At 34.3% G+C, this 23,061-nt stretch overlaps 1 protein-coding gene across 2 annotated transcripts in view; it reads left to right on the plus strand.

Moving 5' to 3' along the window:
* The window catches only part of GRIK2 (glutamate receptor, ionotropic, kainate 2), a 747,114-nt gene that overhangs the window by 451,538 nt on the left and 272,515 nt on the right, over positions 1 to 23,061 (plus strand). For both annotated transcript variants that reach the window (XM_012002617.1, XM_012002618.1), the window contains one exon: positions 4,267 to 4,380. In XM_012002617.1, the coding sequence (XP_011858007.1) occupies positions 4,267 to 4,380 (114 nt within the window). The remainder of the gene's footprint in view (positions 1 to 4,266; positions 4,381 to 23,061) is intronic.

Here is a 23,061-nt window from a genome sequence, read left to right on the forward strand (position 1 = left end):
TTGGGAGTTGAGGCAAAACAAAGTAATTGAAATAAAACAGTTATTTTTTAGCAATAAAAACACCATCTACAGTTAAAAGACGTGACAATTATAAACCTCTATAATATAACCTGATGTTATTCAAACTATTAAAAATAAAAGCTAAATTGTTATACAGTTGTCTTATGGAAACTACCATGAACTGTAAAGGGAAAGAAAACAAGTAGAGAAATTATTTTGGAAAGGTATTTGGCAACATATAATAACAATATTAACAACGCAGATTATTTGCGCTCAGTCATTCTAATTCTAGAAATCTGTTTTTAAAATAATAAAATGTGTGAACAAATATTTATAAATAAATGTGTTTACTAAGGCCTTGTAACAACGATAGTTAAATCACGATATGTTCATATGACCATTTTGTGTAGTCATTAAAACTATGGATTTGATTATCTTTGGTAGGAGAAAATGCTCACAATAGTGTATAAACAGAATATAATTAGTAATTGTCATAATTATAGCATACTTATAAACACACTATGTTGAATATTTTTTCATTTAATCTTCACTGTAGTTTAGAAGTAGATACTATTATTTTCCATTTACAGATGGGAGAATTGAGGCACAAAGAAATAATGTGCCCAAGTCACCTGATGGTAAGTGGTGGACATAGGATCCTGGCAGTCAAATACGCCGTCCATAAAAGCTGGGCCATTAACTACAAGGCTATGACGGAAACTATTCTAGGAATGTATGTGGAAAGATAAATGACAGGAAAAAAGAGGACTACAATATTAACCATGATTGACTCTGGGTGTATTCAGAAGTTCAAAGTTTAAATTGATCTTCTTATATCTTTTGCATATTTTATAATTTGATGACAATTAATATGCATTCTTTTTCTGACCACAAGAAGAAATTAAAGAGCCAATTGGAACATAAAATAAAAATGAATAAAATCATAATTTTCTATAGCTCCTTATGACTTTTGAAGCACTTTCATACTTCTTGTATCTACTTGAATCCTTATAATTAGAATGGCCCTATAATTTATTACCCAAATCATGATTTTTTTTATTTGTACAAGAGGGTATTATTAAGGAAGACAGTACCTGGGCAAACCAGGATGTAGAATCACCATATATAGAACAATTCTATAAGGTCAACAGTGCTTAAGCATCTTAATTCCATTTCAGAGCTAAAAAAAAAAAAAAAAGTAGTGGGAAGGCTTGATCAAGTCATAAGTCATATGACAAAATAGTGGTTCCCAAATAGATAAAAATAGATTGCCATTACTTTATCCATGGTTTTTGCCATTAAAACAAAACAAAATCTCTGGTGACAACTTCCTCAATGGAAGAAAGTTTTGAGTTATATAGTTGACAATCTAGGGAATATCTAAAATTTTTATTTGACTTAAAATTTTAAAGCCACCGATATTTTTGAAATTTCATAATGTTATGCTAAGAAAGCTGAGATTTACAAAAGAGGATAACTAATACTCTTGAGTATAGGAAATTGTAGATTCATGTAATATGCATCTGTGTCCGAACTCCAAAAAAACTAGAAAAGCAACTAACCAATAATGAAACTAGAGAAGTATTTTCAGATGATAAGATGAGTGAACATTTAGCTAAATTATTGTTATAAAAATAATAGTGGAGGGTGGCATTATGTGAAATGGGAAATTCTTTGTATCAGTTACTTGGTTAGAAAGCTGAAAACTTTCTAAGGTTTTATTAGATAGACGACAGTGGACAAATGATGTTTGTCAGTGGTTTGGCTGGTAGAGTTACACATCTGAAAATCCTAGCTATTTTGCCAATTTATATATATAAAAAGTAAAATCTAAGAGAACAAATGCATGATAGGTATTAATTATGGACGAGATATGGAAAAGTGACAGTCATTCACTGCAAAGTACTATCTGCAGATGTGTCTTGTTTAGCCAAAAGAGTATATGCAAATGATTTTAAATTTGAAACACTTTGGCCAGGTACAGTGGCTCACGCCTGTAATCCCAGTACTTTGGGAAGCCGAGGCGGATGGATCACGAGGTCAAGAGATCGAGACCATCCTGGCAAACATGGTGAAACCCCGTCTATACTAAATATACAAAAAGTAGCCAAGCGTGGTGGCGGGCGCCTGTAGCCCCAGCTACCCGGGAGGCTGAGGCAGGAGAATTGCTTGAACCCGGGAGGCACAGGTTTCAGTGAGCCGAGATTGTGCTACTGCACTCCAGCCTGGTGACAGAGCAAGACTCCATCTTAAATAAATAGGCCGGTCGCGGGTGGCTTACGCCTGTAATTCCAGCGCTTGGGGAGGCCGAGGCGGGCAGATCCAGAGATGGAGACCATCCTTGCTAACTCAGTGAAACCCTGTCTACTAAAAATACAAAAAATTAGCCAGGCGTGGTGGCGGCACTTGTAGTCCCAGCTACTCAGGAGGTTGAGGCAGGAGAATGGTGTGAACCCGGGAGGCGGAGGTTGCAGTGAGCCGAGATTGCGCCACTGCACTCCAGCCTGGGCGACAGATTGAGGCTCCGTCTAAACAACAACAAAACAAAAAATAAAAAAATAAAAAATATAAATAAATAGATAGATAGATAGATAGATAGATAGATAGATAGATAGATAGATAAATAAATATTTAAACACTTAAAGCAGGTCAACAGGCATTCTAGTTTTGACACTCTTCCATCCTTCCCTACCCAGATCCCCAGCAGGCCCTCTACTAGTCCTGGTGGTGCCTTACTAGAAACTCAACTAAAGCACCTACTTTGGGAACATGCAGCCCCAAGGCACACAGCTGTTGGAAAAGCAGGATTGGGGTTGTGGCCCCTCCTTTCTACTGTGCCTTGACATTTTGTGAGATTTAAAAATTGTACACACTTGCGTAGAAATTCTTACTACGGCCCTGTACATTATCATGTTTCACATTGATCTGACCTGCTTGGCCCCTAAAGTCTTTCATTATTGACACTGAAATAGAATTAGACTCCATCTTTAGGACATTGTCATAAGCATAGTCTAATGTAAAGAAATGTAATTGGCCAGTAGGTGGTTTAGTTTGGAAAGAATACTGAATTACTTGACTTTTTCCTCTCCTAACACAAACATCAGGACTATACATAATTTAATGGTGAGAGGAAAATTAACTCCATATGAGGAAATATGGCAAAGAGGTTATGCTGATGGGACCTTTGTTAGCATATTTAGTTAGAACACAGTAAATAATACCTGCTATATCAATGCCATTTAAAAAATACTTAATTTATATACAAAGAATTATTTTAAAGATAATTTGATAGTTTTCCTTTTCTTTGAGAAAAATAAGTTGGATACTTATCTAGGAGAGTATGGAAGACATATTTTGTTATTGATTACTCCTAGGTTTGAGACAGTGAGGAAAAAGAACTGATTTCACATCTTCTTTTGCCTCTGCTCTTCCTTATTGGTGATCATTGTTATATGATAGTGCAATGGTATAAGTGTCAATAAACCATCTAATCAATGCATTTTGTGACATCCTGTGCTTACATGTGTCTTCTGGAAGCTTGTCTGCATTATCTCATAGGCTGTGTTCAGTGAATACAAAATGTCTAAACACTGTACGTATATGACCTAATCTATCAGAAGGTATTAGTTAAATTAAAATTCATATTAAATGGAGTACAGACGAAAGTATTGGAATGTGTTATTCAGATGAGATTTTACTGTCTTCTCCTTTCTTGGGAGCATTTTAAAAGGTGCAAAGATGTGTTTTTAAATCTCCAAAGATAATTCTGAGCATGGTTTCATCCTACCAGGGGTAGTGCAAAACACTAATCAGTGCTTGCCTTAAGCCTACCTTTACCTATTAATTTATCTTGGATCCCTAGATTTTGCTCTTTTAGCTTTGTCTCTATAATATGGCATGTTATCTTTATAATGAGAGGATGAGATCCATTACAGTAAAATATGTGTGCTATTAATGAGTTTCCAGCCAGCTATCAAGGTATCATCAAATGTGGTTTATCTTGGTGAATGAAAGCTTGAATGGAAAATTAAGCTCCCATACTGACTGGAGAAGTTCAGTGGATCATTTTGTTCTTTAATGTTACACTTCACTGAACACACTTCACAGAGCAGTGAATCATGCTTAAAACAAGCTGCCTTTACTTTAACAGCAGCAGATAATGCAGCAGAGGTGAATAATAAGTGTTAGCAATCTTAACTTTCTCTTGCAGTACTCTCTCCCAGGTGCCTGATGGACAATTTACAAAGTACATATGCTATTTTATAGATTGGAACGTGGGATCCAGCCAGTGGCCTGAATATGACAGAAAGTCAAAAGGGAAAGCCGGCAAACATCACAGATTCCTTATCCAATCGTTCTTTGATTGTTACCACCATTTTGGTAAGTATTTGCTTTTCCGTTATTTTTAGATCTATGTAGTGCATAGAAAAGGACATGATAATTGGAACAATAATGAAGAGAATGTAATGTATTTTACAGTTATTTAGCAATTACTGTTCAACAGATGAGTCGATGTCAATTTAGTCACAGTTTTGTTAGTCTTTAATGATCTAAATTGTATTAATGTTTGGGCTGTTTATGTTGATTAATAATACAGCTTAATATATTACTGGAAATATTTTCAGTTTTACAAAATTAGTTACTATTGAAGAATTGTCAATGTCAAGACTTGAAAAATACATGAAGCTCTATAAATATAGTCAAGTGATGAGCCAAAAGTGAACTTTACTTCTGCTTTTATTTTCCGCAAATATATTTCATGGGGCATGGCACTTATTTTTCAGAATTTTTTCTCATTATAATTATATTTTAACCTTCTTTTCCATTTTATCGTTCTCATCTTGGAAAATCAATTTTACTTTATGAATTTCCCTAATGTAACCAAATGACAAGTGCTTTTTGAAGCCAGAAATATTTTCACCACTGACAGACTTAAATTAATATGGTAAGGCTAGATGTTTATACCCCTCTTATATTTATATCTTTTAATTACATCACACAGTAATGTTCACTTATGCCCATGATGTCATTTGCAAAAGGGAATTTTAATTTAGGATAAGCAAATAGCTCTTATATTATTTAATCAATATTTTTCACCTACAGAATAAGCTTATCAATGCCCATTCTTATTAATCCCCAGGTAGTCAGTAAAAATATGAGAATAATATCTAGAACAAACTACCATAAACATTTAGCATTTATATAATTTTTAAATTTGATTTATGGTGGGAAATCAATCTAAGAGGAATATATATTCTTACCCCTTTAGTAGCAACCAGGAATGTCAGCAAAGCTGATAATCATGAAGTGACAGTGATGGAAGTCATAAAGTTTTTAACCACTCTGTGGCTAAGAACCTCAGTGGATACTTGCTCTCTCTGTCACATCCAAATGTCTAAGAAACTCTTTTACTTAATTTTATATCTTCTTCTCTTTTCAAAGATAACACCCATACTCACCAACCTAGCCATCTTCTTCGGTCAAAATGTTCTCACAGTGCAATTACACATCCTCTTTCTGGTCTACATGCCACTGTGTTCTGGATCTCATTACCTCCTGTTGGGACTATTACAATAGCCATGTAACTATTTATTCTGCCTATGGCCTTCCTCCTTTGCAGTGCACCCAAATCCCACCATAAAAATCTAATTCTGTTCCAGGCAGATGATGACTGCTTGAACCAGGACAACATCAACAATAACAAACAGCAATGACAATCTAATCCTGTCGTTTCTCTACTTCCTTGTTATACAAACTGTTAGAGAATCCTTATTGGCCATTAAAAAGCCAATAAATTTAAATTTTTATGTATTGGGTCTTCTATGGTCTTGCTCTCTCTCACCTTTTTATCTTCACTTCCCACTATTTTCTTTCAGGAACCCTGTGTTTTAATTGAACTGGGAAAACCAGTTAGTCTGCTATGTAGTTGTGTGAATGCTCTTCCCTTTCTCTGCAATATGCTTATCTAAATTTATGAGATATAATATTCATCAGTAATATATGATTTAATATTAATATTATGCTGTTCTTATTTCATGTGTGCATTATTTTCCCAATATCACTAAACATTCCTTGGAGGAATAGAATTAGATTATGTCTTCTCTTTCTACACCATATGTACCTCTGCAATGATCATAGGATCAATAATTCTGGGTAGAAAACATCTGTAGACTTCAGTAATCTGGTCCCTACACTCCTTTCTATCATCTCCCTGATATAGCCAAACTCCCCAAAACATCACTTATTTGATGGCCCCAAATCGCTCTATTCTTCTTCTTCTTCTTCTCCTCCTTCTCCTCCTTCTCCTTCTTTGACGGAGTCTCGCTCTGTTGCAAGGCTGGAGTGCAGTCGCGCGATCTTGACTCACTGCAACCTCTGCTTCCCGGGTTCAAGCAATTCTCCTGCCTCAGCCTCCCGAGTAGCTGGGACTACAAGCACCCACCACCATGCCCAGCTAGTTTTTGCATTTTTAGTAGAGATGGGGTTTCACCATGTTTGCCAGGATGGTCTTGATCTCTTGACCTCATGATCTGCCCGCCTTGGCCTCCCAAAGTGTTCAGATCACAGGCGTGAGCCACCGCACCCAGCCTGTTCAATTCTTCTTTTGTTCTGCGGTAAAAATCTTATTCATCAGTAAAAATCCTATTCATCTTCTTGGGTCCATGTCAAATGCTACCCACTCCATGAAAATCATTGACAGCTCCATTAAGTTGTCTGTGTCTTGCGGAGAAGGAGGAAGTTTTTATACTTTATGTACCAGAATACTCCATCATGGCATTACCATTTTTTAATTAAGAAAACTATGTATGTTTGTGTCTCCACTTGACATAAGCTGTACAAGGTCTATAATCAAATTTTATACTTTCTGATTTCTCAATGTCGGAGAAAAGTGCCTTGGGTATACCAAGCACTCAATAAATATTTGTCAAATTGAATTAAATAAATGATATTTAATTAAATGGGAAATTAGAGGAAGTACAGAACTTTCAAATGACTATATTTAATTATTTTTCAAGTGTGCAGGTTATTAAAATTATCTAGTACAAATAAAGCAGGTGATTAAGAGTACCCATATAATTTCTCAATCTTGCTTCAGTATGCAGTGTTATTTTTTGAGAAGTATTCAGATATTGTTTCTCAATCATAACCAAGTTTATATCTCTCTATGAAGAAGTGATATCTAATTTTGTCTTCATATCAGAGTTAGTTCTAAAGCTTATCACATACCCCATACCATTTGAAATAGTATTTCCAGACTTTGAATCTTGGACACTTTCATTTTTTTTAAAGTTTCACGGTAACACAAATCTATAACCATGAGTAAGAACTACAGGTCAGATTATTACTCCATATAAATAAGATGTAAGATCAACTATGGAAGATGCACTAAGCTCACATGTCAATAAACAAGTTATTTACATTTTAGAGTATGCCACACTACTTGTTTCTAAAAGATCCTAATATTTCCTAAAAGGAGAAAATAAAGCACTTTATTTTTATACCTTTTAGTTTAAAAAAAATTCTTTTTTCTAAATACTCTGACTTCAATGTATTCATAGTTAAGTAAAGAATAGATTTGAAAAGATTATGTACCTTATTTATGTAAGCTTATGCTTGACATAATTTACTGGTATTTTATTTATAGTTTTGGAGAAATTATCTTTTGATTGATGTTATGATTATTTTGTCCTTTTCTCTTGGAATATCTTAGAGGAAATTCTGGCCACATTATGAATAATAACATTTCTTCCATATCCCTATTATGGGAAGGAGATACAAGGAGATGTTAACTTGTGCTTCTTGTTCAACATTTTTATTATGGGTCTTTAAAAAATGATGAGGTATTCTGGAATTCAGTACTATCCACAAGCTAATTATAATCAGCTCTATTTCTCATGAATTTTATTCATTCGTTTATTTAATTTTATTCATTCTTTTATTTGATGAATATGTATTGAATAATAATGATATACCAAGCACTGTATTTAAAGCTAACAAAATAGACATGATCTCTTCCCTTATTGAACTTAGAAAATAGCAGGAATTCATATGGAGAGTTTTACACACACACACAAAGACATACAAGTTACAATTAAGATATAAGAGAAAAGTAAATGGTATGGTGCCTTAATATACAGGGTAATTTTGAGTTATACTAGAGGTCAAGAGTGGAAGGGCAAGTCAGGTTAGAACTCACAGTAGAAGAATAGGCAGCTGAGACCTAGAGTCTGAGGAGAAATTAACAAGGTGAAGAAAGGGCAAGGGAATATTCTAGGCAAAGAGAACAGCATATGCAAGCACCCTAAAGCGGGAAAGGGCTTGGAAAATGTTGCAGAATTGAAAGACCATTATGACTGGTGCTAATGCCTCGATCTGCTTCTCAGCTGCATCCAATATAAATGTATGAATATGGTCCATTACGAAAAATCCTAGCAGACATATATTACATGCCTACTGTGTCCCAGACATAGTTTAAAACACTTTCCATGGATTTATTCATTTACTTGTAATAATAAACTTTTGAAGTAGATACCATTACTTATTTATAGTATTATATCTTTCTTTTTTTTTTTTAAGTTAGAAAGCTGATGTTTGTATAAACTAAGTAATTTACTCATGGCCATACAACTAGAAGGTGGAGTAGCTGTATGGTTTTGACCAGTCTGTTTGTCCAACCTGAGCAGCTGATACTATAAAACGAAAATTCTAGTGGTCAAATATGGAAAAAGCTAACACTTATAGTTTATGATCAAAACAGCATCTTGATTGATATTGTTTACCTAAAGCAGTGTTTCTCATCCAGAAGTCCCACATATGCTAGAACCTTGTGATGCCCTTAGAGATGTACCCCCGAACATCTAAGCATTTTTCTCTACAGAGAACATATTTAGGCTTGCATGAATATGTTGAGTTTCTAGTCTCTGTGCTCCGCTTATTTAGTGCTTAGTTTTCTTTTAACCTCTTTATAATCTCAGATTCTCCTGGGCGATCAAGACAATATAGGAACTTACCTCATTTTTTCTCTTAAGAATTGCAATGTTTACACATGTTTTTACTCCACTTTAATAACGTGACCTAGACCCAGTACATTGTATGGGTACAGCACATAATTGTATTATGCAGTAAATTTACATAGAAAGCATTAAACATTTATTTTATGTATTTAATTATTTTTTACTTTTGAATTAAAATTTATGATATAAATTTAGAGATTTATGAATCGTCATCTATAGTCTACACCTAAAGCTCAGCTCTATTTATGCCCTAATTTTAATATTGTTTGTGATTCTCCATATTGCCTCTCTCGTCTTTGAATTCCAAGTTCAGTTGCTGTTAAAATTCCCTGTTTTTTTTGTGTTTATCATTATTAATGGAACTAAAACTATTATCTTTCAAACTATACTTTCATTTATGATGATTTTATTTGTTGTATAGAGGTTGTTAAAATGTGAGTTCCTAATTGCCAAAAATAATAACAAAAAATACAATTTTTTTGGGCAGGTCGTAAGAGATTTTAAAGTATAACATGTGCTAAACCTTCAGTTTGTAACCTGGTCTTCTTGTTACTGCTGCTGTTAGCTAGGGGAAGTATCAGGGGACTAAGTATTATTTTATTTATTTGTTTGTTTGTTTATTTCTATGGGTTTGGGGGGAACAGGTGATGTTTGTTTACATGAGTAAGTTCTGTGTTATTTTTTTTTAGATGGAGTCTCGCTCTGTCGCCCAGGCTGGAGTGCGGTGGCATGATCTCGGCTCACTGCAACCTCCACCTCCTGGGTTCAAGTGATTCTCCTGCCTCAGCCCCCCGAGTAGCTGGGATCATGCCTGGCTAATTTTTTGTATTTTTGTAGAGATGGTGTTTCACCATGTTGGTCAGGCTGGTCTTGAACTCCTGACCTCTGGTGATCTGCCCGCCTCGGCCTCCCGAAGTGCTGGGATTACAGGCATGAGCCACTGTGTCCGGCCATGAGTTAATTCTTTAGTGGTGATTTGTGAGATTTTGGTGCAGTCATCACCCAAGCAGTATATACCATACTCAATTTTGCAGTCTTTTATCCCTCACACCCTTCCCACACTTTCCCCCAAGTTCCCAAATTCCATTGTATCATTCTTAGGTCTTTGCATCCTCATAGCTTAGCTCCCACTTATGACTGACAACATACAATGTTTGGTTTTCTATTCCTGAGTTACTTCACTTAGAATAATGGTCTCCAATCATTCAAGTTAATGTAGGAAATGCCTACTTTTTCCTCTAAATTCTTGGTTTTCAATAGACATTTTTCACTCCTGTCTGAATATGTTGAGTGTTTCTCACTGTGCTGTTCCTATATAATAATTAATTTTTGTCCATCAGAAGATTAGTAGCATTTAAATATTACTGCCCATGTTCCTCCTTTTGTTGACTAGTAACACTTTAGCATACAAATCACTATGCATTTGGTTACTTTTTCAGAAAAGCATTTTCTCTCAAGGAGATTCCTTCTCCCCAGTGGCTCAGTGAATTTAACAAATGTGCTTGCTTCTGAAAACTTAGTCTTATTTTTTATTTTCACAGCACTTTGTGGAGGGTATTACAGTATCCAGTTTACTTGCTTAAGCTTGTAAAGCTTTCGTGTCACAGCCCACAGATATGGAAGGCTTACTGGGAAGCAAATTTCCAATGACAATCGAAAAGTACACAGTACAAAAGAGAGAAGTGACCGAATTATCCCCTAAGTGGTTCTGTGGCTTCTTCTATAATATCAACAAAAGCATCTTTTTTCTAAGGCTTCAAACCTGCCACTGCAATAAGTTTTCCCTCTGATTCTTGTCTTTCCATTGTCATAGAAGGACTGTCAAGCACGTAGTTCGTAGAGAGTTGCGTAGCATTTGGTCTTAGAAACCCAGAAACTGCAGCCTCACAAAGAGGAAAAATATTTTCCTTCTCAGCTGTCTTAATCACATGTTAAAATGTGAGATGAGAGTGACTCATTCAAACTAAAGTCTTCTCCAACCCCATTCCTACAATCAGCTTGGTCAGACAACCACACTTTTTCTTGCCATATTTTTTCTTCTATTTCAGGGATTGTGCTGGTACTACATTTCTCTCTTTCATTCTTGCTCTGCTAACTCAATGTGTTTTATTTCAAATGTATTTTATTTCTCATATTCTCAGAGACTTCCACAAAGCTAGTCAAATATAAAACTATTGATGGTGGTAGAGAAAGAAGAAAGTCATGAGTTTTGATGTAAAATTAGGTATAATTTTGAAAAGCCTTGTAAGTGATCAGAACCTCGTTTTTTACTTCATATATACATATTTTTTCCTTTGTCCTTTATTAAATCTGATTTAAATTAACTACCATGATGAAGAATTACAAGCAGTTTCATTTTGCCTTTATATTATTTTTATTCCAAACATTATTGTCAATACTATAAAATTGATAATTTTATAATTGTCAATACTAAAATGGTTGAAGACTATTTTATTATGATCAGTATATTAAGTTTTGTGTAAAAGAATGAATAGAAAAATCTGAATTTTGAATTCAGCTCAACCACTAGCAAACTACATGGAAATGAAATATTTTTGCCTTCACATTCTCATTTTTTAGAAAGATGTTATCACAATAGGACCATATACACTTATATAATCTGAACTTTAGCTACAACCTTGAACTGAGATTCAGATGTAAATTTGCAATTACTTACTGGACATATAGCCTCTTGAACGTATAGTATCATGCTCCACATGCATCAATCCTCCTCCTTTGATTCAGGACTCACAGTGCTGATTCTGCCAATATTTTCAATCGCTGTTTATGATTCCAGTACCTTTCTATTCATCCCAGCCAGAGGTGTGTTTTCTTAGATTCCTCAGTCCCTTTAAAACCCATATTCACAATTCAAGTACCTAAAGGAGAACGAGTAGAGTATTCTAAGAAAGTTCAACAGAGAAGTAATCAAGAGCATTTTGAACAAATGAGATATGATTTGTTCATGGGTACTACTGAATGGGTGATTATTTTTAGAGTCTGCTTTGAGAGGCACTGTACTTATAGGAAAGAGGAAAGAGATGGCAACGTTGAAAATTAAGTATGAGGCTTCTTGGGGATGCATTAGATAGGGCAAAAACTATTGAGGAAGGTGGACGAAAACTTAAAGGTTAAAAGCCTAGAAGCAGGGATGATAGCACTGCCACAGAGTGTGATGGGGATGGTGGGAAAGGGGATGATGAATGATACTCTTGTATGGATGGAGATGTTGGCAATGACTTTTGAGCAGTCAAATCTTGATTATTTATGTAAGGGTCTAATAAATTAGATTCAGAGACGAAATGCTGTTTGGAGATTAGCTAATAGGTACAGTCTGCTTTCCCATTAAGCCTTTTACTGGAACCACAATAAAATAGTACATTTGATTGATTCAAACTTCAGGGTTTTTTTTCCTTACTATATTTCTCTTGTGAATTAAACTACCCACAATTTTAATGACCAAAATAGAAATATCAGCAGAAAGATAGTAACAACCAACTGAAGGAATTTAATAGCATACCATTTTTTTAAAATGACTTTTTTTCTTAATACAAGCATGAATGATAAATCACTATGCCGAATCCTCCCTTAAGACATATTACTCTGACATCAGTAAATTCCTTTCTTGAAACATTGGTGAACAGCACAACTAGTAAACCTCACCTTTTTTTTTTTTTCCTTGAAAGTTGAGTTCAACTATATTACACAGTCATTATTTTCGTAAGATTCACTACAATTTCCAGTAATTAACTAATACTTTTCAGGGAGAAAGAAGTTATTCTCATCTTCCCAAATCGCAGTAGGTTTTCTATAGTTACAGAATAAAATCAGAAACTTTTCTTAGAATTATCACTATGGCCAACAAGACTTAGATTTTTGTACATTTTGAAATTCTCTAAAGTTATGTTTCTGAAATGAGGTAAATAAAGTTTGTAGAAACTAAGTATATGAATATGCTTGCATGGTTTATGAAAGATTTATGTGTGTGTATGTATGAAAATCACTCCTGACAAAGATTGCAGAAGAAAGTAGAAAAGAAGAAAGTAAAAGAATTTTTCTAGATTGCCTCAGAATGTACTTGAATTTTGTTTAAAAAAGTAAATAATAAGCATGGTTTATTTAAAAAACTTATTAGGATAAACTATTGCTCTACAAGCCTCGTGTACTATTTATTTTGCTTTAAAACATAGCCCCAGATTGGATTAAAAAGAAACAAAAAACAAGATAAATCTTTCTGCTATCTTCAGAAGAACCATTTCACATGTAATAACACCCATAGACTCAAAATAAAAGGATGGAGAAAGATCTGTCACACAGGTGAAAAACAAAAAAAGGATAGGGATTGCTATTTTTGTATTAGATAAAAAAATAAAGTAGACTTTGAAGCAACAATAGTACAAAAGTACAAAGAATGGCATTACATAATGATAAAGGGTTAAATTCAACAAGAAGATTTACTACTCTAAATATATATTTATTCAATATTGGAACTCCCACATTCATAAAACCTTACTTCTAGACCTAAGAAAAGTGTTTAACAGCAACACGATAATAGTGAAGGACTTCAACACACCACTGACAGAATTAGACAGACCATTGAGGCAGAAAACAAAGAAATTCTGGACTTAAATTTGGCACTTGACCAATTGGACCTAATAGACAGCTACAGAATCTTCCATCCAAAAACCGCAGAATATACATTCTTCTCATCTACACACAGAACATACTCTAAGATTGACCACGAATTCCATCATAAAGCAAGTCTCAATAAGTTTTAAAAAAACTGAAATCACACCAAGCATCTTCTCAGAGCACAGTAGAATAGAAATAGAAAGCAACACCAAGAGCAACTCTCAAAACCGCACAAATACATAGAAACTAAACAACTTGCTCTTCAGTGATTTTTGTGCAAACAATGAAATTAAGGGAGAAATTTAAATAAATCTTTGAAACAGGAAAATAGACAGTGCACCAAAACCTCTGGAATGCACGAAAAGCAGTGATAAGAAGAAAGCTTATGGTGCTAAATGCCTACATCAAGAAGATAGAAATATCTCTAACAACCTAATCTCAACCTAAAGGAACTAGAAAAACAAGAACAAACGGAATCCAGAGCTAGCATAAAAAAGAAATAACTATAATCAGAGCAAAACTAAATGAATTGAGACCCAGAAAACAAACAAAGAATCGATGAAATGAAAAGTTAGGTCTTTGAAAGGATAACAACATTGATATACTGATAGCTAGATTAACAAAGAATGAAAAGAGAGAAGATCCAACTAAGCACAACTGAACACAGCAAATGTGACATTACAACTGATTCCACAGAAATACAAAAGATCCTGAGACTACTATAAACATCACGATGGACACAAACTAGAAAATCTAGAGAAACTGAGTAAATTTCTAGAAACACACAACCTTCCAAGATTAAACCAGGACAAAACAGAAATCCTGAACAGACTAAAAATGAGCAAAGGAATTGAATCATTATTGCTAATCAACCCAAAAAGCTGTGGACCAGATAGACTCACGACTGAATTCTATTATATGCACAAAGAAGAGTTGGTATAGGTCCTACTGAGACTATTCCGAAAATTTGAGGTAGAAGGACTCTTCCCTAACTCATTCTATAAAGCAGCAGCATCCTGATATCAAAATCTGGCAAAGATACAACAAAGAAGAAAACTATAGGCCAATATTCTTGATGAACATGGACACAAAACTTCTCAACAAAATACGACCAAACCAAATCCAGCAGCACATCAAAACATTAGTTTACCACAATCAAGTAGGCTTTATTGCTGGGATGCAAGGATGGTTCAACATATGCAAATAAATAAATGTGATTCACCACATAAACATAATTAAGAGAAAACCATATGGTCATCTGAATAGATGCAGAAATGCATTCAGTGAAATACAACATCATTTCATAATAAAAATATTCAACAAACCAGGCATTGAAGGAATAACCATCAATGCTAAACCCACAGCCAACATCATACTGAATGGGGAAAGGTTGGAAGCATGGCCCTTAAGAACTGGAACAATGTCGGGCACAGTGGCTCATGCCTGTAATCCCAGCACTTTGGGAGGCCGAGGCGGGAGGATCACAAGGTCAGGAGATTGAGACCATCCTGGCAATCATGGTGAAACCCCATCTCTACTAAAAATACAAAATATTAACCGGGCCTGGTGGTGGGCACCTGTAGTCCCAGCTACTCGGGAGGCTGAGGCAGGAGAATGGCGTGAACCCGGAAGGCGGCGGAGCTTGCAGTGAGCGGAGATAGTGCCACTGCACTCCAGCCTGGGCAACAGAGTGAGACTCCGTCTCAAGAAAAAAAAAAAAAAAAAAAGAACTGGAACAAGACAAGGATATTCACTCCTATTCAACATTGTACTTGAAGTTCTAGTCAGAGCATTCAGGCAACAGAAAGAAATAAAGGCATCCAAATAGGAAAAGAGGAACTAAAATTATTTCTCTTCACTGAATTTATGATTCTATACCTAAAAAACCCTAAAGATTCCTCCAAGGACTCATAGACCTGATAAATGACTTCAGCAAAATCTCAGAACACAAAATTAACATACAAAAATCAGTTGCATTTTTATACATCAATAACATTCAGACTGAAACCCAAATCAAGAATGCAATCCCATTTACAATAGCCTTAAAAATTATAAAGAACCTAGGAATACACCTAACTGAAAAATGTGAAATGTCTTCATGAGGAGCACTAAAGACAAAACAAAACAACAGCAACAACAACAAAAATCACACTGAAAAATGACACAAACAAATGGAAAAGCATTCCATGCTCATTCCATGCTCCTAAGTTGGACGAATCAATATCATTATATTGTGCATACCACCCAAAGCAAATCTATAGATTCAACACTAATCTTGTCAAATTACCAACGTAATTTTTCATAGAATTTGAAAAATAAACTATTCTAAAATTCATATTGAAACGAAAAAGAGGCTGAATATCTAAGGCAACCCTATGCAAAAAGAGAAAAGCCAGAGGCATCACACTACCTGACTTCAAATAATACTACAAAGCTACAGTAACCAAAACAGCATGGGAATGGTATAAAAATAGACACATAACCAATGGAAGAGAATAGAAAACTCAGAAATAAGGCTACACTCCTACAACCAACTGATCTTTGACAAAATTGACAAAAACCAATAATGGGGAAAGGATACCTTATTCAATGAATGGTTCTGGGAAACTGGCTAACCATATGCACAAGAATGAAACTGGACTGCTACTTTTCACTCTATACAAAAATTAACTGAAGATATATCAAGGAAATTGAATCTAAAGCCACAAGCTGTAAAAATCCTGGGAGAAAACCTAGGAAATACTTTTCTAGACCCTGGCAAAAAATTTATGACTAAGTCCTCAAAAGCAACTGCAGCAAAACCAAAAATTGACATGTGTGACCTACTTAAAGAGGTTCTGCATGGAAAAGATATTTGCAAAGTATGCATCCAACGAAGGATTAATATCCAGAATCTAAAAGGAACTTAACAAGAAAAGGAAATATCACCATTAAAAAGTGGGTAAAGAACATGAACTGGCACTTCTCAATAAGAAGACATATAAGAGGCCAAAAAGCATATGAACAAACGCTCAGTGTCACTAATCATCAGAGAAATTCAAACCAAAACCACAGCAAGATGCCATCTCACACCAGTCAGAATGGCTATTATTAAAAAAGTGAAAACAAAATAAAACAAAACAAAAACCAGACACACACAGATGCTGGTGAGGTGGGGGAAAAAAGGGAATGCTTACGTTGTTAGTGGGAATGCAAATTGGTTCAGCCCCTGTAGAAAGCAGTTTGGAGATTTCTCAAAGAACTAAAAATAGAATAAAAATATAAACAGAAATTTAACACAGAAACAGAAAACCAAATACTGTATGTTCTCACTTTTAAGTGGGAGCTAAACATTGGTACACATGGAAACAAGATGGGAACAATAGATACTGGACATTCCAAAGAGGGAGGGAGAAAAAGAGAAGGAAAGAAAGGCTTGAAAACCTCCTATTGGATACCACATTCTTGGTTGACAGGGTCATGAGAAGCCCAAACCTCGGCATCACTCACTATATCCATGTAACAAACCTGCAATGTAACCCCTGAATCTAAAATAAAAAATAGTTTAAAAATAAAATACAAGCCCTAGATTATGATAGTTATTCCTTTTCTATATAGAAAGTTCAGTTGAAAGTGATTTTTTAATAGTATCTTGACGTATAAAAATAGGATTTGTTTTCCAGACAAGAAAACATATATGAACCCATTTGGAGATACTTATCACCAGGAGTTTTTGATTTTCACAAACCAGTCATCTCCTGTATTGCCTTTTCTTGAAAACATTGAGTTGTACTGATGGTAGCTTCGAGGCTTCTTCACTTGTTCTTCCTGGTATTCTCACTTCTAATTTTGATAACCTGTGGTGCACCATGGCTTCTGACATGAACACTAATTAGGGATGGCAGAATTCAGACTTGAAGAGCCACAATGAGTAGGAGGAAATTGGAAGATGGACTCAGACAATGACAGGAAGGCTCTTAGCTTTACAGAAGTAAAAGTACATTTATTGGAATGACAGATATTGAAAAAGAAATAAAATAATACCATCCTGTCAGTGGAATATCAATCAACTGTTATTTTATGGTTATCTATTACTTATTGTTCATGTTGGTCATTTCTTGTGACTGTGAATTGGAGCTTAGTTTTTGACATGTCCAGTTCAATTTCTGCATATTTTTCCTGTAGCATTTGGGGTAGTATGAGTTATTGATATGCAATGAAAATACTAGTAGTTAACTTATTGCCAACTAATATTCTTAAATATATGACCCCTTCCCATTTTTGACATCAGAGTTTTGCTATGTATATTTATAAAACTTAAAAAATTTATCTGAGAACAAAATAACTGAAGACTATTTAGAATGCCTAAAATATAGTTTAGATCAGTGGTGGTATTTATTAAAATAATTGAAATCACAAGCTTGGTATCATCTGTAGGCTCTGGAAATATAAGAAGTTATCAATTTTTATAAATGTTAATGATACTAGATTCTCATTAAATCTCATCAAGTTAAAAATACAGTTTTTATGAATGAAAATAAATGCATTATAAAGGAATCATTTACAAATAATGTAATAATCTTTACTTCTGCATTTCTTTTTATATACTTTCTGAAACTTTTCTAAATGATCAGCTAAATTAGCACTTAAATATATTTTGTTTTCTAATATTGATAAATTTGAAACTCTTAAAAATTGTTTTACAATTATAAGGCTTACAATTTTAGTCAAACTCATTAACAAAGAATTGGCTACCTAAGAAAAAAAACCCAAAACTCCTTTATTTATCACCATAATAATAAATGATTTTATGAAATGTTCTTAAATAATAAAGAAGAAACATTTTCTGAAGCAATTTAGGATAAATGTGTAAGAACAACCAATCAGTTCCAGCCAATAATCACAAATTATTAAAAGTTAGGCCATAAGAATATTAGCTCTTCATTCTGCTTGAAAGCATTTGAGCATGGCTCAGCTCCTCACTTGGCAGGTGGCCTGGCACTCCTATGCCAGCTGTCAAGTTGAAGACATGGCTGGACAGATATTTTAGAAGAGCTATATATGATGTTCCTGAGTCAGATCTAAAGAAAAGCAGAAACTGAAGAAACAAAACATAAAGTTTCCCTTCATTAAGAACCTGTTTTTCTATAATATACTTTCCATTTTTTTTTTTTAATCTTGAAGCCACTCTTTCAACACAGGTGCCGCTTATTATAAATTCTGGTTTTGGCTTTAGAGTTTAAATAATTAAAATTATCTGCAAATCCGTAATCAAAGAACTGTCTAGATGTCCATAATGAAAGCTATCCTCATTATGACTGTGAAATATTTGCTTCCTCTCAACTTTCTGATGAAATTCTCATGAAGATTCAGAAGAAACAACACAAATACAATTTTAAAAGTAATATTTTAAAATAAAGTTAAAGGGAAACTATCACAATTTCAATAGAATACACAGATAGACTTTACTGGGATCGATTTCTGTGATTGAATATTTTTAATGCTATAAACATAGAAAAAATATCTTATTTTTGAATTTTTTTTATCAAATCACTTTATGGAAATGCTCCTATATTTAAGAGATTTACAATTAATTGTTCATTAATTATCATCAAATTGCATTTGGTGATAACTACTCTTCATGCCTGTTTTTTGTTGTTGTTGTTGTTGTTGTTTGTTTTTTTTTTGTTTTGTTTTGAGGTGGAGTCTCGACCTGTCGCCCAGGCTGGAGTGCAGTGGCATGATCTCAGCTCACTGCAACCTTCGCCTCCCAGGTTCAAGCAATTCTCTGCCTCATCCTCTCGAGCAGCTGGGATTACAGGTGCCTACCACCATGCCCAGCTAATTTTTTTTTTCATATTTGTAGTATGGACAGGGTTTCACCCTCTTGGCCAGACTGATCTTGAACTCCTGACCTCGTGATCCACCCACCTCAGCCTCCCAAAGTGGCCTGTTCTTGTTTTAATAGCATTTTCTTTTATTATTCTTGACAAAGTTAATAGATTTATGCTCAAGAAAACCTTTTATTTATACTTTTCCAAAAAATTATTTTTCAAGAATGGGCACTAAATACAATTGAATACCTTGATCACCTATAGAAATTGTCATTAACATTCTAATTGTACTTATTTTGATTAATGTATTAATTAATTTTTAAATAGTAAAAATATTTATATTCCAGCAGTAAGCTATTATTGGTAATGGTTAACAAATATTCTCACAAACTGCTATATTTTGTTTGCTCCATTATATTTAGATATATTCACTAGTGACTACTCAATAGTTACAGTATTTAACTACTTTGCTAGTTTCTTTTATCAGTGTTATGCTAACTTCATTTAAACAAAGATGAACTGGTTTCAGAGCATTTACTATGGTCTAAAGCAGTCTTTGGATTATGAGGTTGTTTTATTGTTTTATATTAGGTGAAAAATAAAAATTCCAAAGTGTTTTTTTCCTCTGGAAGAAATGCTTCAGTAGCTTGCATAATTTCTTTTATACTTATTGACCTTTTCATTTTATTGTATCTTTTTGAATCAATTTTATATTGTGCACTGATGTATAACAAGGTATTCAAATTTATTAACATAGATTTTCACATAATGTCACCGTATAAATTTTATAATCTCTATTTACTGAATCTCTTTCTCACATAAAATTCTTTGAGGCTTAAAGTTTCTTTCCCTTTTTTCTTAATTTGGTTGATGAAGAAATTTCTTTTATTATTATTGCTTTTACTAAAAGACATCTTTACTGTTTAGCCATTTTCTTCTTCTTTCCTCCTTTGTACTTCACTATTATTATATATATATTTTTTTTTTGGCATTTTCTTGTTATTTTTCTTTCTGCTATTTGGGTTTTATTTATTTATTTTTTTTTTTGGAGTGTCTATTTCCCAGCCTCTTACAATTTAAGTACTCCATTTATTTATTTTGATTTTAATCACTTAATAAGTTCATATGAGGCTGAACTTTTCTCTGACACGTTCTTTGAAGATATTTATAAATTAAAAGTAGTATAGCTAGTGATTACCAGAGTGCTTTTAAATCAAGCAGAACACTTATCTCTTAAATCAAACCAGACTTTGGATTTCAGATAACAGTTATTTAATAATTCATTTAAATAATACACTTTAAGAAATTACTTTTAATATCGACACATTTCTTTTTATTTAGGGAAATTTAGACAATTTTGTTTATTAAAGTGAGTGTTCATGGTCTTTTAAAATATCACCTTCCAGGGTGGGCATGGTGGTTGGGATGGCTTGATACCTGAAGTTCAAGAGCAGCCTGGGCAACATAGGAAGACCCTATTACTACAAATAATAAATTAAAAAAAAAATACCCAGGCATTGTGACATGCACCTGTGGTCCCAGCTACTGAAGAGGCTGAAGTGGGAATATCACCTGAGCATGGGAGATCAAGGCTAGTGAGCTGTGATCTTGCCACTGCACTCCAGCCTGGGTGAGATAGTGAGACCCTGTTTCTAAATAAATAAAAACATACATACATACATAAAGTCAACTTCCACGTTTTTTGGCCCTTAACTTGACTAGTGCCAGTAAGTATTTTTAAATGAAGTGTGTATGTTTACTAATTTTCATTCCATGCATATATTGCCTGGTGAAGTGACTGAAACATTAAATTTTTAAAATTTTCACATTTCCTCTTGAAAGCAATTTTGGTATTTTTTTCATTGGTTTAACTTTGGTTTTATTATGGCTAGCCAGTTTTATTTTAACTTGTTTAAAGTTTACAACACTATTCTCCACTTTATGTTTGTAATTTGTTTCTATATGTTTATTTTTGTCAGACTAGGTTTAAGTAAGGGTGTTTTTAAATCTATTTGACAGTTTTCTATGAAAATGTCAGTACTTCATCCTCCAAATCTCTTACCAATCTGAAAAAACTACTCAATATAAAAAGAGGTACAGATTACCTATGAGTTCCTTTTTTTATTATTATTTGAGACAAAATCTCGCTCTGTCGCCCAGGCGGGATTGTAGTGGCACAATCTTGGCTCACTGCAACCTCTGCCTCCAGGGTTTAAGTGATTCTTCTGCCTCAGCCTCCTGAGTAGCTGGGACTACAGATGCACACCACCATGCCTGGCTAATTTTTGTATTTTTAGTAGAGACAGGGTTTCACCATATTGGCCAGGCTGGTCTTGAACTCCTGACCCTTTGATCCACCCTCCGCGGCCTCCCAAAGTGCCGGGATTACGGGGCATGAGCCACTGCACCTAGTCTGTTGCATTATATTTCTATTCAACAGCACTGGTCCAGAATCTTGTTGGGCATATTCAATCCAGAAACTCGGTTCCTTCTATCTTGAGATTTTTTTTTTTTTAACATTAGTTAACATGGTAATTTCCTTTCCATCATTTCTCATTGTCTGTATCATTGGTTAGACTTCCAAGTACCATGTAAACAAGAGATAGATTCTGTTTCTTTTAGACATTGATGTCCAGGTCTCACATTCAGACATTCAGGTTGATGAAACCCAGGCAGTATTGTCTGAAATCTCCCTACATTGATTCTACTGATCCTCTAACTTTCAGTTGTGTGATGAGTAAGTTCTGGAGATCTAAGCTACGACATTATAGTATCGCTAATGATAGTATATTGCAAATTTGAAACCTGTTGAGAGATTAGATCTTAACTATTCTAGCCACACACACTAAGAGGTTAACTGTGAGGTGATGGATATATTAGTTAACTTTGTGTTAATCATCTCATAATGTATACAAATACTAAACATTGTTTCATATGCCCTAAATATATGCAATTGTATTTCTGAATTACACCTCAATAAAGCTGGAAAATAAAAGAAACAGGGAAAACAGTCTGGGGAAATAATTTTAGGCTGATGCATATTTTTATTTAGTCTTCTAGATTTCAACATAGTACTTAATCTCTGCGAATCTAGAGTCACTTCAACTCAATTACTTCTTCAGTTTTCTGCCAGGGTCAGGAGAAAAAGAATGGGTAGTTCTCCAGAAATGGGTTGAAGTTTCTGCCTAATTTACTACTTGGTACAGATTATGGACCTCTGAACGAGGACTTTTGTTGGGAGAAGAATGAAATATTTCTTGCACTGTCTCTATTCAGTCAAGGATTATTGGTTTTCTGTGGCCTTATATTTAGTGTCAGTTCTTCCAAAATGATAGGTAAAGTTCTTTATGGGGTTCAGGACATGCTACCCCCAAATGTGTCTCCTTGGTATATTAAGAAAGTCTAGGAAGTTCACTTTCTTTTGCCCTTCTCCCCCAAAGCAGGTCATAAGACCCTCATCTGAGAGGTACCCTCCCTATACTTGGAAGAAAAGAACATCCTTATCTTTGAAATCACAGGGACACAGAGAAGAATATGAACAAACAGTCCCTGCTAAGTTTCCCTCAGTTTATTACTGTTAGATTCTACCCTTTTGTTCTCAA

The sequence above is a fragment of the Mandrillus leucophaeus genome, unplaced genomic scaffold, assembly GCF_000951045.1.
Source record: "Mandrillus leucophaeus isolate KB7577 unplaced genomic scaffold, Mleu.le_1.0 Scaffold690, whole genome shotgun sequence".
NCBI lineage: Eukaryota > Metazoa > Chordata > Mammalia > Primates > Cercopithecidae > Mandrillus > Mandrillus leucophaeus.